The 17,964-nt window shown below is 39.5% G+C and overlaps 1 protein-coding gene across 3 annotated transcripts in view; it reads right to left on the bottom strand.

Moving 5' to 3' along the window:
- Positions 1–17,947, bottom strand: part of CNGA3 (cyclic nucleotide gated channel subunit alpha 3) — a 30,659-nt gene extending 12,712 nt beyond the window's left edge. Inside the window, exons 1-5 of one of the 3 annotated variants that reach the window (XM_042041080.1) lie at positions 17,806–17,947; positions 8,554–8,685; positions 4,797–4,913; positions 3,180–3,332; positions 1,545–1,598 (exon numbers count right to left, since the gene is read on the bottom strand). In XM_042041080.1, the coding sequence (XP_041897014.1) occupies positions 1,545–1,598; positions 3,180–3,332; positions 4,797–4,913; positions 8,554–8,654 (425 nt within the window). In that variant the 5' untranslated portion in view covers positions 8,655–8,685; positions 17,806–17,947. Of the gene's footprint in view, positions 1–1,544; positions 1,599–3,179; positions 3,360–4,796; positions 4,914–8,553; positions 8,686–17,805 lie in introns of all 3 variants that reach the window. The other 2 variants (XM_042041071.1, XM_042041092.1) reach the window with 2 other exon arrangements.
- Between the last annotated feature and the right edge of the window lie 17 nt (positions 17,948–17,964).

Here is a 17,964-nt window from a genome sequence, read left to right as displayed (position 1 = left end):
AAACTCCACATTTCTTTTTCTTTACCAGTGACACTGAATAAACTGGAATCCAGTAACTAACAAAACAGTTTGTGTCTGTTCTCTTTGACCCCAACACAGCAGCATCCATGCTGTGTTTCTAAGCCGTGTGCAGCTTTAGACTTAGAAAACTACTTCATCAGCCCTTACAAAAACACTGTCATAGTCTTTGAATGAGTCAAATATTTGCATTTCTCATCTGTCAAGTACTTTGCAAATCAAGTATGTTTCAGACTGTTTGGCAGGTAGACAGACAGGTCTTGTCTTCATTTAAAAATAATGAAACATTGAAAGGATGAAAGTTTTGCCCAAGGTACATGAGTCATTGTCAGAAACAGAGTAAGGCAGAAGTATTTCTGTCCTAATCAGTCCTTTGGGCTCTGTCTAGCAGGCTTGGCTCCAGGCTTATAGCATTTCTTTTACACCAGTCTAAATAAAAATCTGCACATTTCTGTCACTGTTCACTGCACACAGATTTTCCTTTTGAATAAAAGTTATGCAAACCAAACCAAAAAGTTGCTTTAGGAGCAGGAATATCTCTTGTTCAGCTATGTGCACAAAGGTTTTGCAGCATCATTTAAAAGGTACAATTTAAACTTGCCTATGATAGAATTACTTGGAGAAAAAAAACCCCAAGAGTTTTCTAGAAGTATCTCTGACACAATCAGAAGATGTACTGATTATTTTTAAATTTTTTGTTTTCATCTGGAAAGCAATGAAAAAAATTCCTATCATTATGCATGAGAACAGATCTGCTGCTGGATACTAAAGAGCAGATGTGTCTTCAGATAGCTGTGGTCTAAGACAAACAACAAACATTGGTGCTGGGTGAATTTAAATTGCAGGAGCTCTTCACATTGTTCCATAAATTTCTCTTTGGTGTAACACTGTGAAATAGCTTGTCAATGATATTAAATAGACTCAAAAGGACAACTTCTGTCAGAGCTTCTGTGGCAATACCAGCCTTATTATGGTGCCTGTCACTCACTCTAAAACAACAGTACCTGCTGAACTGAAACACACACTTTAAAAAGATGCACACATAAGTGGGTTTTGGTGCCCTCATCAGTATCCACTTTTCATTTGACAACCTGAAATTTTTGGGGCACTTGATTTGCAAAAAGGGACCACTGTGTTAAAAGAGGAAGAACATTATTAGATATTAATATATGAATCTCATTTAAAAACTGAAAAAATAATGCATCAATTGGCAATGCAGTAAAATCAGCCAGCTGAACTACAGAAGGTAGGGACTAAATGCTTAGTTAAATTCACTCCTTGAGAGGAAAGGGTAACTTCAGACAAAAAGAAGTTCACAGGGAGCACAAAGGATGCTTTTCATGCTAAGAAAACTAGATCTTTCTCTATAATAAAACTATATTCTTAGGATCTCTATAATAAAAATATATTCTTAGGAAAGGATTAGGAAGAACTAAGGAGTTTACACTACAAATGTTACTAGGCTGGATAGGGAAAAAGAGAAGCTGCTGGTAGTAGAAAGGTCTTTGGAAGTTAACAGTACTTACTCTTCATTGGTGTTGTTGCTAAAGTTGACATTGAACCTGGCTAAGGGCCAGTGACTGCAAGCAAGTTAAATAAAACACATTAAAGAGTGTAAAGACTGCTGGTATTTCACACACGTGTTTACCGACACAAAGACCGACTCACGAGCTTCTCACATATGCTCTGATAAGATTATCAAGGTCCCTTTTTACTGCTTTGATAAGCCCCTTTGCATAACTACTTCAAGGCACCAGTTCCTTTTTGCCATGTGCCTGGCATACACATTTGTGACCACATCTGATGTCTGAAGCCTGTCCTTAGGCGTATTAGTGCATGGCAAGATGCACCTCACTATTTTTAGCCCTGTACTCATTGGGCTACTATTTTAAGCTTTCCTCAATCCTTTCAAGTCTTCTTCACAGATGCAGTGTCAAGGCTTGTGGATAAGTAACGAGCATACCTACCACTGCTGCAGAATTAAGCCTTCATGATACAACAACGGAGAGTTACTGTCAACCAGCAACAGCATAGAACTGAGAAGGCTCTGAGAATGGATGCTCTTAAATTCACTTCAAATAGCCTTATACAGAGGTTTGTTGGCCCAGGATCAATGTAGTTCTCTCTAATTACTTCCCATCTGCAGTTGTTACTGATCCAGACACCTGAGAAATCAGGCAACAATCTGGCTAATTCAATAAAATGTGCTCTTGAGCTGAATTTCTAAGGAGTAGATCAAGTGATAATAATAAGGCTGTGCTGGACCACAACAAATCAAAGTAACCTGTACAATGCACAGACCTTCAACGGTTTTTGCTTTAATCTGAATTACTTGCTGAGATTTTTGAAATTAATTACTTGCTTACCTACCAATCTTTAATTATGCAAAAAAATATGGGACTCTCTGCTTCAAAGCCTAATGCCAAACAGAAAGTCAGCTTTTGTCTTAGGACTTCATTTTCCCATTTTAGCTGGAGTTAAATTTAAAACACTATATCAACCATTTATAAAGTAATAATAATTCATCAAATCAAAAACTGTAAACACATAAAGGCGTTTCTTTTGTTTTACTGGAAAAAAATTAAGACTAAGCCTGCCTTCCATACCAAAGACTGTGTATGTGCTAGTAAGTGAAATCAGCATCCAAACGATTTTGTCATTTCTGCATCAGAAACTTTCTGTATTGTTATCAGATGGACTTATGAGTAAGTATAACAAAGTAATGACACATTTTGCACAACTGCTTCTTTGAGTTTCCTAACACTTGCATATAATGCACATTAAGATCCTGAAAAAACAAAAGTAGAAACATCCTAGATTCTTGAAATAGAAATTGCATTCTCCCTCAGTTGAGAGCAGTTTAGCAACATCAAGTTGCGTATGATAAAATTCCAGTTCTGAGAAATCATTCTGCCTGAAGCAGCATGATCAAAATCCTTCACTTCATGATCTTGGTCACAGTGTGTTTGAGGGCGAAAGAGAAAGTCTGCTGAAAGTGCAGCACTTCAGTTAGTGAAGATTCCTGGGCAGCATTAGATACTCTGTTCATCTCCCATGCTAAGCTCCTTACCCTCTTCTTAAAATACAACTTACATCCTAATTACCAAGAAAACACCTTAACTTGAGTCATCTTCACTTAAAGTACAAACATGTCTTCTTACCTGTTTGCTCCCCCGGGCCGCTCACGGGCACCCAGAAAGGAGCGGATATTGCTTTGCCTGGTGGACACCTCTACAAGCTCCGGCCCTCTGATACGTTCTAGGAAAGAATCAGGCCTTTGGTCTTCATGGTGCAAGTGTCTCATGGCCCATGATCTTACAGGTAAGACAAATCGTGACAGCCTGCATGGAACACACATACAAAATCGACTGAACCAGACAGGAACGTGAGATGCCTTAAAACATCCACACAAACACCAGCCCAGGAGTATTTTTCTCCACATCTCCACCTGTTACGAAATTAAATTTGATAGAGTAACTGTGTGAACCCAGTCACTTTCCACAATTTCACAGATCACTTTCTGCAGTGGATCAGAAAAATACCTCATGCAACAGTTCCTATTCTACTGTATCAGCTCTGCAAGAGGAACAGAATATTCGTGCTGAGTATGGGGCCTTTACATCTCAAAGTGAAGTCTATCAGATTCAGGTGTCTTAGATCCTTGAGAATTTCCATTCAAGAGCCATGTTATGCTACACTCATATTTAAATTGCTAGGCATTCACGTTTACATCAGAAACTTCCTTGTATATTCAGAGTATATATAACTGTAGCTACACACACATGTAATTCAAACTGTCCTGAAAAAGGGTAAAGGAAACTATAAACAAAGATTAAAATGCAAGTTCTCAGTATTAATTTATATATTCATGTGCTTTATTTTTACACAAAAGACACATCTATAATCTTTTTTTCATCTAAACTCAACTTCTTGCAGACTTTGTAATCTACATCTGGCAGTGTCATTATCCGACAAGCAAACAGGGAAATACTAGTTTATTCTCCACTACTCAAAAGGCTGAAGTGTAAACAATACTCTTTAACCCTAGTTTTAAAATAATTTTGTTCTTTGCTCTTTGAAAAACACTATGCTTAAACTGACTGTGATCTGTGCTGTGTCCAACAATGGTATCTGAAGGCAGAGCCCTGCAGACTCAGATGCAAAGTAGACACAATAAGGTTTTGAAGCTCCACTGGGACAGGTTTAAGTCCCAGTAAATTAAACAATTTAAGACAATGGTTGGCTTTAATTTTGCTGGCTAAGGCTCCAAATCCATTATAAACGTAACTGGATTCTAAAAACTGAGAGAAATTCTTGCACTCAAAACACAAGATCCCTCTTCTCCTCCCTTGCCAGAGCCATCTACCAAAATGGAACAATCATTATGCTTTATTTGATAGGAAACAAACATTGCATCAGCTATCAGCCAGAACCAAACACTTACCCATTTATTTTACAGTCGGCCTCACTTCATGCATTTCCCCAGCATTTAATGTATTTTCAGATACAATTATGTAAAAATAATTTATTTTTTTATATTTGACAAATTTGTTTGGGCTTATTCAGCCTCTCTCAGATTCAGAGATTTTTATTAGAAGTAAGTAAGTGATGAATCAAGGTCAAATGCAACTTCTGTTACTTCTTATAGACTTTCTTCAGCTGGACTCCATCCATTTTCTTGGAAAGCAACGGCTCTTGTTTCTTTGCCTCCAAATTGTGACCAGTCTCTTTCAGCAAACTGAACTTAATACTGGAAATTATATTAGTTAGTATGTTACCTTGCCATTGCTCCCCTGCCCGTGAAGGAGCTCGCCTGGGATTCAGGTACATGCCTTCCCTCCACAGAAACGACTCCCTGCAGTTCTGAGGGTGCATTCTCATACAGTGAATGGGTTCTGCAAAAACAAGTTGGTTTTTTAAGAATTCCACGCAGACTTCACCAGACTTCCCCCCATCTGGTTCTCTCCACCACTGCATCAGGAAACAGTCCAGCAAATTGTCCTCTCCCTAGTAATACAGCATATATTTGATAACCATATTGCTAAGCCCATGTTCCTACTCTTCTGGAGCCATCCAGTATGAATTGAAGTCAGTAGAGGCTCTGCAAGACATTCTAGCAAGCTCAGAAGCTAAAGACTACTTATTAGCACTTACAAAAATCAGCATTTGAGAAAAATAGATGAAATTTTAGTCTCATCTTCCGGTAATGGAGTTCTGAAATTGACTTCACTGGAACCTGGACTTTATTAAGGTTCACTCCAGGTTTATTTTTATAGTACTCCTCGGTTTTCTCTGTGTTTTTCAGTCTTTAGTATTCACTTTTACAAGACTTCGTTACATCCATTAAGGATCACTTTTCTCCCCCTTTGTAATGCAAACAAGAACTCTCACATGAGTCTGTTAATCTGTGTTGCCAGGAAAACACTGACTAAAACGATACTTGCAGTATCTTCATAACAACTGGAAACAGCATTTTGAATACCCACAAGAGGATAATTAGCAGCTCAATTTTATGTGCACTCACAGCTCAGAAACTAACAGACTTGAAACTTCATTATTTCTACCCAAAGAACAACGCTAAAATAGATCCTGACGGTCCCAGGATTCTCAACTATTAGCTGTTTTCTACTTCTCCTCCAATAACAAAACACCAACAGATATAATTTAGTATTGAAAAACTTTTATAACGTAGTTTATGTTGCCAGTGCTGAGAATATTGTGGTTGCCAAAGTTAACGTCCTTCTATGGGACAGTGAACAAACTCATGGAACAGACACTCATTACAGACTGACAGATACATAAAGCCCACACTCAGCCCAAGAACTCTCTCGAGATGAATGCTGCGAGAATAGTACAGTTTGTCCACCCTTTTTTACTGTTTCCTGGAGAAACTGCCTACAGACCTGCTGGAGAAAGGATACTGGACTAGTCAGTCTTTCAGACTGCACTACTATGGCTGGTTTTAAGAACTTTTATTCCTGTTTACAGAATAATATACATTTTGTGAGATGTTAGCAATAAATTCTAATATTGTTAATGGCCATGACTAATCAGTATCTAAGTTCCCATTACAGCCAATGGCCATCTCAGAGCTTAAGTCAGCTGCTACAGAATAGGAGTCTGGTACCATTTGGAACATCTCACAATACTTTATTGGACCTCTCCAGGGCACATAGGTCTCTCCTCACATCCACCAGCACCAGCTAAACACTTCAAATACTCTATGGTATCTCAAATAGCATTAGCCACCTATTTTAGGCAACTAAATACCTCTCATAATCATGAGAGGCGAAGAAGCCTGCAGAGTTACTGAATTTCAGGGTAAGCTGAGCAGTTCCCTGCATGCTGCTGACCATCAGTACTGACTACATCCCCACTCAGGACAGCAGGAACATAGGCACCCACTCACATGAAGACACCAAAATCCAGATGTCTGCAGGGCACTGCTGAATCCTACTTCCAACCTTGAGATAGCCAACCTGTGTCTATAAGCCAATGGGCTGCCTCTCCTATTTGAGCTGTTTCTACACAGAGGCTGGGTTTTAAGAATGGAGTTTTGTTTGTTATTTTTTGGGTTTTTTGATTTTTTTTAACAAAATGAACCAACTTTATAACACGCTACAGAGTAAGGATATGGGCACATGAATCACTGCAGCATAAATGAGCACAGCATTTTACAGATCAGTAGCAGCTTTCTGTTAACTGTTGCAGTGAATGCTTTTTCTTGGTAACGCCTCATTTCACAGCAGAAAAGTGCTTAAGCACATCCCTAGCACTAAGCATAAATTTAACACCCACTGACTTTAATAAGAACTAAGTAATGTGTTTAATTGCTTTGTTGAACTATAGCTAACAGGAGCTGGAGGAAGGTAAAGGCAAAGAAGAAATGCTGTTACTCTAGAAAATGTGGTGCTTTTATCCCAAAGTCTATAGTTGCATATTTTAATACCAGAAGAGCTAAAATTCTGGATGGTTTCTGTCTTTTGGTACAGACATATTCTGAACCAAATCTGAGTTTAAAAAAATACATAACAAAAATTTTGAATGGTAGTACAAAGATATTGCATACATTTTACTAGCAATCATTTCAACAATCCAAAAATCTTAAATGTGAGATCTCTTTTACAGAGCAAGACTGTATCTTTTTATTCATCTATGAACTCCTGCAATTAATGCTGATAATATCAAACTTTCTTTTAAATAAATGCCTCTTCAAGACCATCACCATGATGATACAGTGAAATTCATATTTCAGTTCCTCTATCTGTCAAAGTCACTGCCTCTGAAATTGCAGATGACCACAGGGATTTAATTCTACATTCAAACCTTGATAACCCCACTCTCACACCCCTGCCAGTAATTCCATGCTGTGAGCTGCCAATCACTTACATCCACTACAAATAGGACACTTAAAAAAAGGAGAGGAAGAGGCTCATTTTGATCTGTGTTTTCACTTTTTCTAAGACATGACTTAATGGAGAGAAAGGGACAGGGCTCTTGTAAATCTCCCTAAGGAGACCACGGGGTAGTGTAACTATATCAAGCAAGCCTTACTGTGCAGAACAAATCAGGTCCACTTTCAGTACTGCAGGTACACCTGTGTGACAGAAGGTATCATGGAAGCAAAGCAAGAAGAAAAAAAGGAACAATTCAAACAGAGCATCCATAGTAGCTGCTAGGAACATGCAATCCAAAAATCCTTGTAATACAGGGAGTCCTATCAGCCCATCAGGATTCTGGGTGCTCTAGTCTGGGTATGCATTTGAACAGCAAGAGACAATCTGACAAGGTCCACATAGAGGAGGTGGTTGGCCCTAACAAGCCAAAAGCAGAAAACTTTTTCCAGTCTTCACAGATGCTATGGATAATCCGACATCCTTCTGCAGGCCCAGCAGGCTTTGCCCAGTCTAGAGGAATGACTGGTACTGTGCAAAAGGTAAGTGCAAGCTCACTGGCACGTTTCAAACAGCCACTTTAAAACTACCAAAACTAGAGAAAGGTAAATGTAAAGAAACTATTACATTTCCTCTGTACAGGGAGAGACTCTGAAAATCCAGTACAAAAATACTGATATTCTTTATACACTACAGACTTTCCCTATCACAGGAACTAGGCAATTTGCAGAGGCTGCTTTTAAAAAAACTTCCCAAGGCTTTTCACTGCATGGTGCTGGAAGGATCTTTTTTTTCACCAGATCCTACATACTCTGTTGGAAGCACAGACCCTGCTGTCTGTGTGGTGACTCGAGAAAGAGGTTTCTTTTTAATGAGTTAATGTACTTCCCACTGATGTGAAAATGGGCTTTATTCCTTAGGTGATACAGCTCCTGGTTCCAAAACGGCAAGCCATGACAACCTCCCTGTGTCCATCTCTCCTGTACTTGGGATATATGTGTTTAAGTCAGTTAAGTGCACTGGGTCAACAATCTCATGACACAGTGTTCCCATAATTCTAGCTCCCATGCCTGGAGATACAGGAGTTCCACAAATTATGGAGTAATCTATCCTCTTGACTGTGATGAAAGGAAAATGTTACCTGATATAGCCATTTTCAATCCTTTCGATATCTTCATCAATAGTTCTGACAGACAGGCTGTGCATACCAGGGTAGGAGTGCTGGGTGTTGATTTTTGCCATTTTGCTTTACATATCAACATCTACATGACAGCTGAAATGGGAAAAAAAAAAACTTATGAAGGCTGCAAAAGGAATGTCCTCAGTACTTAAAAAGAGTTCTTTATTAGAACAGTGGAACAGCAAAAAGCAATTTCAACCATTTGAAGAACAGTCAGTGATATTTACACACACATATGACACGTGTTTCTTGATTTATTTGCAGTAGACAGAAAAAAAAAGTGTTGGTAAAAGTCTAACAAAGATTCATCATGACCAAAGAAAAGGGTTACATGACACTATATTCTTTTAGTCTCCGGGCTTTATGGATACCTACACTGTCATACCTATTATTCATAGTGAAATTGCATTTAAAATCTCATTAAAAGGAGGTTAGTTAGGAAGTCAACCAAAAAAAGCCAGGTAATGCATGGGCTAGGACAACCCATTCCACTTTACCTTAATTCCCTTGTCCTAATTTTATCTATGATTAAGCTTTTTATTCCAAAAATCCATACCAACCAAGCATATAATTAATGACATTCATCCCTCAGCTTATTATAGGCCATGCTATAGTTCTATATTATTAAAACTCTGCCCTAAACACACACTAGGGGATTTTATTATCCTGGTTCAAAACAGTCTCTGTTAAGATATTTAGCAGCTCATCTCCTACAACTTTTACAAAATTTATCTGAATTCCTTTCCAGATTTGATCTTCAATGCCTTTCCAAATTCATATCACATCTACCACTTGCAAAACAAGTTTTAAGACTCAAGACAAGTGTCTTACAAATGCGGACTGAAAGACTTTCAGTGAAAGCTTTGAATTTTTAGAAAAGGAAAAATGTAAGTTTTGAAACTCCATTCAGGAGCCTTTTTTGTTTGAAATATTACTAGAATGAAAATCTCTCAGGATCAATTAACTCCCTCAGACAAGGTAGTGTCCATTTTTCACCTGTAATCCTCTGTTTTACTGACCACACAAGATTCACCTTTAACAGCAAATGAAATACAGATCTTTCAGAAACTGTGACCTGAATTATTCCTGGAGCAAAGCTCACTATCCATGATTAGAATGTTATGCATTCACTTTCTTAAAAAACAGATACCTGACTTACCCTCCACTCAATTCCCAGACAATTAAAGAAAACCATGTACAACTTTTAAAATCATTTAATATATTTTAAATATTTTTTTCATTCAGAAATCATGAAATTACTCTAGAAACAGCCTTGGGCATCACTTAATATCCAAAATTTTTATTAGTATTTCCCATTACTAATTTTGCCTCAGTGTAAAGCAGTTAATGTCTAACTGTGTCTCACCTTAAACTGAGCCTTGTTCATGCCAATTAGCTGAAGTTTTATTGTGGAAAAAATGCATTTTTATTACACATGGATATAAAAAAATTGAATTCTTTCAACCCACATTCAGACTGGAATTTCGCTCAGAAGAATCAACTCTAAAGTGCAGACAATTTATGCTAAAAACATAACTCAGAGTTTTAAAAGCTTGATGGTGGGAAGAATTATTCATAAGATAAATAACAAAGCATTAAACCTTTTTTCTAAAGATGTAATTTCAGCACAAACTTAGTTAATTCAGTAAACTTAACTGAGTTAAGTTCTTGACTAGTTCTGACACTTGACACAACAGTTACAGTCAGTTCTGGTGAGTCACAGTCAGATTGATGTCTACCTACAGCAGTTCTTAAAAACAAGGGTCACCTGGTTTATAACCTCCAACAAAGTAAGTAACTGTTAAAACAATAAAACTGTTAAAACATTTAAAGCATGAGCTAATAAAACCCTTCCAAAGTCTTGGGATGATGTAGATAATTTGCTACCAACACCATGTATTCCCTCACTGAGAAGATACATTGCTTCTGAAAGTGGAGATCAGTGAACAGTGCCTTTCTGTGTTTCAGATGCTGTAGGGGTGGCATTTGGACTTCCAGACACATTTGTGCATCAGTACCCGACAGTTTGGCTAAAAAACATTAAGCACAGTATTTCCTAAAACTTAAAACTGAAATGGCTGAAATTGGGTATTACTAGTCTGGAATTAAACACTTTTAATTGATACTGGAATTAGATATTCTAAATCTCCTGAAAGGCTTGACTGTGCCAGTGGAGCACTGAATACAGGAAACCTTACTTAGACTTCCAAAGGCTTGGCCACTGAAGAAGAAAAAGCAAGTAATAGCGTATGAAGCCAAACACTACTTTGAGTTAAATGAACGATAAGACAGAAAGCAAGAACAGTATTAAATAGCCACCTTCACCACTACCAAAGTTTAATAACAGTATTCCTCAGGGCTCTGTAGGAAAGCCTGTTGTTAATGATGCTGATGAAAAGAAGGAGTGGCGATACAGTAAGATCTCAGAAGGGTAAAAAATTCTATAAGCAAGAGAAACAAAAGGAGTGCAGGGAACCCTCAGGGTGGCCCACATCAACTACAGCAATTTTTCAATCTGATGACAAGTGATGTGCAACACAGGCAAATGGAAGTCCATGAATAAAGGCAAAAAGCATGTAAGCTACTGCCCTACATGCTTCCAAATGAACCATATGCTCTCAGAAAGGGAACCTGAAAGGGTAGATTTGGATTAAATACTAGGAAGAAATTCTTCACTGTGATGATGTTGAAACACGGGACCATGCTGCCCAGAGAAGTTGTGGCTGCCACATCCCTTCAAGTGTTCAAGGCCAGGCTGGATGAGGCTCTGGGCAACCTGGCCTAGTGGGAGTTGGAACTACATGGCCCTTATGGTCCCTTCCAACCCAAACCATTTTATGAACTTACGACATATGTACAGCTCAGTGAAACAGCGTGCTCACTGCAGGGCAGGCTTGCTGACACAACAACTCACAGTGTATACATGGAATGTGTTGATGACACAAAAACCACTAAAACTGCTCCATGAAACAACAGTGCAGACTTATCTGGAACACTCTTAAGTCCTTCTCTTAAACAGAAAGGATAAAGCAAGGATAACAGCATGGCAAGAATGATTGAGGACACAGAAAAGGGAGAGAATGAAAATGGGGCTTGCTCACCCTAGAAAGTGAACACTAGAAAGCTATAAATTAAAAATAAGTAAAATTTCAGCTCATTTCAGAACCCTTACAATAATTTCAGCTGCAAAATTCGCATTCAATATACAGTGTGATCTGAACTCTTATTCTGCACTATATTGGAGAAAAGGAGGGGGGGAAAATTTCCCAGAAATACAACTCTACTATTAATCAATAAAATACATTAATATATTTTTGGAAGGAGGTAGGAAGAGTGGATGAGTGTGTGTTACTTGTGCCCAGCTGTGGTAGAGAGAGACTAAATGCAGGACTGACAGAAATAAACAGTGTAGTAATTTGGATACAGTGCAGGTGCTGAGACCTCCTGAAGCAACATGGTTTGGCACTGCATAAAGCAGTCTGGCACTGCCTAAAATTCTGACAAATTACTGGCTATCTGATAAAGGAGAAATATTTGTTCCTTCTAGGCCTCTAAGGATCCTAATGATAAATGTGTTTAATAGTCATGGGAGGAGACTGGCCTTTCAACCTTGCATTCAAAATATGGCAAGCAACCGACAAGAGAGCAGCTTAACAGGAGTCAGCCAGCAGGAAAGTCCTGAAGAGTCGTGAGGCTCAGCAAACACCTTCTGCAGGGCCATGGACAGACGGCTCTGACCATCTGGGACCTGCAATCCCAAAACTGCCACAAAACGCTGGGTCTTACAAGGCAGTTTTAAGAAGTGAGTAGAGCTCGGTTTCATATTTAAAACCACAATTGTTAGGGTAGAATGGTGGGTTGGCCTTGGCTGGCTGTCAGATGCCCACCCAGCTGCTATCGCACTTCCCCTCCTCAGCAGCCCAGTGGGAGAAAGTAAGATGAGGATGCTCATGGGTCAAGAAAAAAAACAGGGAGAAAAACGACATTGGAAGACCAACTGTCATCACAAGCAAAAAGGGCTCAAATTTGGGGAAAACTCAATTTATTACAAATTAAAATAGATTTGGATGGTGAGAAACAAAGACAAAACACTCCACCACTCGTTTTTCCCCAGATTCAACTTCACCCTTACATTCCCAACTCCTCCACCTCCTCTACCCTACCCAGCAGCACAAGGGGTGGGAAATGGGAGGCTGCAGTCAGTCCATAATGCTTCCTCCCTGCCACTCCTTCCTCCTCACACTGTGCCCCTGATCCAGTGTGGGTCTTTACTGCAGGCTGCAGTCCTTCACAAAGTGCTCCAGTGTGGGTCGTCTCCATAGGCTGCAGTCCTGCAGGATAAACCTGCTCCAGTGTGAGTCCTCCACGGACCACAGTTCTTGTCAGGAGAACTTGTTCCTGCATAGGCTCCTCTTCGCTGGCTGCAGTCTGCTTCAGGAAATACCTGGCTCCACCAAAGGGTCCTCCACAGTGGATGTCTGCTCCATCATGGTTCCCTCCGAGGGCTGCAGGGGAATCCTGCTCCAGCACCCAGAACACCACATCTGCTCCTTCTTCTCTGACCTTGGTTTCTGCAGAAACGGTTTTCACCCTTTTTTTTTCCCCTCAGTCCCCATACACTGCATTTGTGGTATCCTATTTTTTCTTCAATGCTTTTTCCCTAAAGTGACACCATCTTGGCCGCAGGGGATGAGTTGGAGCTGGCTGGAGCCGTCTGTGTCCAGCACAGGCAGCCCTGGCTGCTGTACCAGGGGCCCCACAGCCCCTGCCAGCCCCTGGGCACTGCACCCACCCCACACTGGTACCCGCCTTTTATAAAAAAGTATCTCCTACCTGGGAACTACACTCACTGCTCTGGATATTTAAAGCCAGTAATTACACTGAGGCTAAAACTTGATTACCTAAAGGCTGACAAGTCTGGTACTAAGTTAGGCACTTAGAACAGGTATTTATCTTACAAGTGAGTTAACAAGAGAAACAGATGGACAGACAGACACATAGTCCTCTGAGCCTCAGTCTAGTCACCAGCAAAGTAAAACTTGAATCCCTCCTAGCTCTTGAAAGATTGACATCTTTACCAATGCATTAAGCAGAATTTTAACATGCTTTCTCACCTAGACTTTTTTCCTTGCTACCAAATGTACTTACCTGAAAGAGACGAATAATAAATCCACACTCAAGAACACTGCATTTCAATGCCTACATCACTGAGACTGAAACTACAGATAAACAAGATAGATGTATTATTGTACTAAAAATGTAACAAATTATATACATTAGTGATAGCACTCTCTACTTGAAATGCAAATGTTCATGCTCTTTTATCCTCTTCCTTTTGGATTCAATAGCAACTGAGGTTTTGTGTCCAACTATTTTAAATGCACTGTCTGGTACAAAATAAGTATTTTTAACAAGACAGCCAGTTGTTTGACAACAAATATGAGTTCAAGTAACATATGAAAATTTTGGATTCACATAAGTATTTCCTAGTTTTGAAAATCAGGTTCTATTATCTCTTTAGAACTACATCATTAAAGACCTAGAACTAGAGCTACGAAGGCTGTAGTATCTAAATTTTAGGAGCTTTGCCATCGAGTAGATTCCCTAAAGTAGGCATGCAGAAATGCAGGTAAGCAGAAATAAGGCACTAAGAAGGACACTACATATGCAAAATGACTGAAGCTAAATTGGGATACCGAGAATTACTGGGCTTCCAACTCCAGCCCAGAAGGAGCGGTACCCAACTCACAGCCGTAAGTCCCCTCTTTCGCAAGTCAATTCACCTGCTTGCAGCAAATTGCGTTGTGCTGAGCAGCTGCACCTCAAAAATGAGAAACCTTTCATGTGTGCTTCAAATTAAGCAAGCCAAAACCAGTTTTCCTCCTTTTTCCAGAGCCTACTACCAGAAGATTATGGGATACACATAACTTTCTCATGGGTTTTCAGTGCTCTGAGAACATGTATGGCAGCAGGAGTATCTGTTTTCAGCACCCACTGCAATCTGGACAGAGTCAAGACCTCTGAGCAGCTTTGTGGCTTGGGTTTCAGACAATTTTGCACCTTTTTTTTGCAGGAAAAAAAAACCCAACACACAGGCACACACTTTAATAACACAAATTATAACAAATTTAGGAAGTTGATGGCTATCAGCTAAGCCATCAAAGTGAGCTCTACAGCCTGTCAAACATCTGTGAAGGAACTTTGAATTACTGTAGTCTCTCTCTCAAGAGCATTGAGAGTTCATGTTTGGGCTACTCGAGCAGTTCCCTTTTGGGGCAGAATATGTCAACCCACCCCAACTTAATTCAAAACTGTTAACCAACCAAGAATTAATACATCTGATATGAAGTAAATATAGTTGTTAATCAGGTGATAATGACAGATCAAGCTATTTATACCACCACTTAGTATTCTTAAAGCTTATTTACTTAGAGTAAAAGGACTACAGAAAGAAAATATAGCAGAATTCAAAAAATAGCTTTTCAAGGTGAAATATGTATCACCATCACAAAGTAAAAGATGACTTTACATGCAATTTTGTAATGGATCCTATGTGTTTGTGTAGTTGTTAAATACTGTTGTTCTTGAAGCTTTCAGCATTTTATTTATTGCTATGGAAGCAGTGATAAGCTGCATAGGATCACTTACATCATTTTAGTTAAGACACATTCCAAATCCTCACACAGCCTTTCAGGTTCAACCCTGATTAAGTCTTTGGGATTTATTCTGGGATTTGACCTCCACCTACATGATCCTTGTTATATCACTTGCTAATAGTTGTAGCTCAGCTGGGCATTATGTATCTTGTGTATGCTATGTGTGACAGGCTGCAGCTCCAATGATTCAGTACTGGCAACAAATGGACCTCAAAGACTGGACATTGGAACTTTTAAGTACCTTCTTAGATTTGATTTGAAGAGAAGGCACAACCTTTGCTTCAATGATTTGGAGGTTTGTAAATTCACCTGCAGACTGGACTCTGGCACACTCTCACGGAAATCAGCTTTGTATGAAGGCTATTGTATCAAGCCCAGGGATTTGAAAAAGCAACCAGCAGTACACCTTACCCTCACGAATTCATTACAGTTTAAATCAATAATTCTTAAATTCTAGGACCTCTTTTAAAAGCACACTTTTCAAAATTTATTACTCTCTGCTACATCATATTGCATTTTCTACAGTCTACAAGCACTGACATCTCCTGAGAATGCACATAATTTATATGCACAGCCTAGTAGCCTCAGTACCAAAGGTGTCAAATTCTCTACCTTTCACAAGTACTTTAGATGTGCATGCACCTCACAAAGCACTTCACTATTCATGTATGTATAATTTATAGTCTTAGAATGAAATGCACATGATTACCTTTGATCTATTTGATGACTGAGTCTCTGGCACCTTGTAGTACTAAAATAATCATTTAAATAAATTTAATTATTTGGACTGAGTTTTCCTTCTGTAACTATGAACTCTTAGCAATGCAGTTCAATTTTCTAAGATTTACTAAAGTTTTCTGCAGACCATCTTCTGCAGATGAATTATTTTTTAGATTGGACGCTTTTCAGGAGAAACTAGCTGTGGATGTTGAATTTAACATTGTAAATTAAAACATAGTAAGTTAAAAACTACAGCTGCCTGGACAATCAAGTCACATCGTGTTGTTTCTGTTGCCAGTATGGTGCAGGTATCCACGTTTCTGTACAGCAAGTAAGCTCTGTGCAAGGCTTCTGTAGCCCACTGTTTAAAATTCACCGGTTCTGCCAACGTCTGCTGTCAGTGCATTCATGTACCAAGGTAACTCTTAAAAGTGAACATAGCAGGGGCATGAATCCAGCATGAACACAGCAGGTTTACACTCCTGAATTCGTGCCTATAAAATAAATATGTATGTTTGCATGTGTGCACGTGCATACGTGTGAATGTTACCCATTTAAATTCACTCCCTGCCCACTTTATGTGAACGATCGGAGCCATCCCATTTGGCTGGGGAAGGGAAGCACGAGAGGTAATCGTGTCATGTTTCACAAGCAGTAACGAGGCATCCTACCGAAGAGGATTTACGAGATGCTAATGAAAGGAGATGGCAACATTAGAGAAGGCTGCAGGACAACGTGCTGAACCGAAATGACTGAGCTGGGTGCAAATTGGATGACAAAGACTGGGATATATAGAAGACAAAGCTGAGAGATGCTGATATGGAAGGATGACATATAATTTTTTAAAGCTGATGTGTTCTTCCCTCAAGTCATGCACTACTTGTTTACCATGATCACCCTTGCTGATTCGACATCCTGACAGTCCCATTATCATCTGCAACATGTATTTTTCTAATCAGATGGCTTTAGCATGCATGCTCAATGAAAACAACATGAGAAATACCAGAGGAAAAAAAACACTGTGCTGACTGAAGACACACAGTTATGCTATTTCGAAAGCTGTAACATCTGAAACTACACTTTGCTCAGTTGTAACAATGAAAATTACAGATTTTAAATGTGCTTTGAATGCAACAACTACGAATCTGGAAAACAAAATACAGCTAAAACAGGTAGTTCAAGAGGTACCAATATTTACATTTAACATTATTTCTTCAGAGATCTAAATATTCAGGCCATTTTTCCTTGTCTTCTTCTGACTTTTTCCTCTTGGCAAATGAGGGGACCTTGCATTAGAGAAAGACACTGATTATAGTTATTATTATATCTTGCACATTCTTAGGAAGACTATGGTCTGGATTACACTACAGGAGTTTTATAAAAGATGTCATATAGCTAGAAACAAGGTCAGTTTATTGGAACTACCAGGAATCACTGGAAAATTATTCCCTTTCACTGCTTGCAGTATTTGCTAGCATTTTCTTTATACAGGGTTTGACAGCCTCATTGCTTACACCACAGGCACCAGACAGTGGAGAAGTTAAGAGACACATGGAACAAGCTGGTAAAATTAAGCCTCAGTCAACAGGAGTGGATAAGTCCCCTCAGCCCCACTTCTGTTCAGATTTGTGCCCTGAATCCAGTTTAATTGTTAAGTACAGATCTCTGCATCAATTAATCAAATTAACACTTTTCTTCAAAATTAAATAAATACAGCTTACGTTTCCATTTCAAGCTTCTGAACTAAGGCTTAGAACTGAAGTCTGATGCAGGACACGATGCCACTCTCATGGGCATGACAGAAAGTGAGGCTTACTGCCTCCTGCTTCAGACTCACCTGCCCACGCTTTTCCCCGCAGCATCCGAACTCTGGCGCTCCGTCCGTCCGTCCGCCTGGACGCGGGGTCCCGGGGCGCTCTCCCCGAGCGCGGTGCGGGCAGCGCTGCCCTCGGCCGGCCCGGACGCGCTCCGGAAGCCCCGGCAGCGCAGCGCGCCC

This window comes from Corvus kubaryi, unplaced genomic scaffold, assembly GCF_017639235.1.
Source record: "Corvus kubaryi isolate FWS band 111438036 unplaced genomic scaffold, C.kubaryi_AGA036_p1.0 133, whole genome shotgun sequence".
In the NCBI taxonomy this organism is placed as follows: domain Eukaryota; kingdom Metazoa; phylum Chordata; class Aves; order Passeriformes; family Corvidae; genus Corvus; species Corvus kubaryi.
Note: the sequence above shows the minus strand (reverse complement) of the source record. Positions and strands in the feature narration are given on the sequence as shown.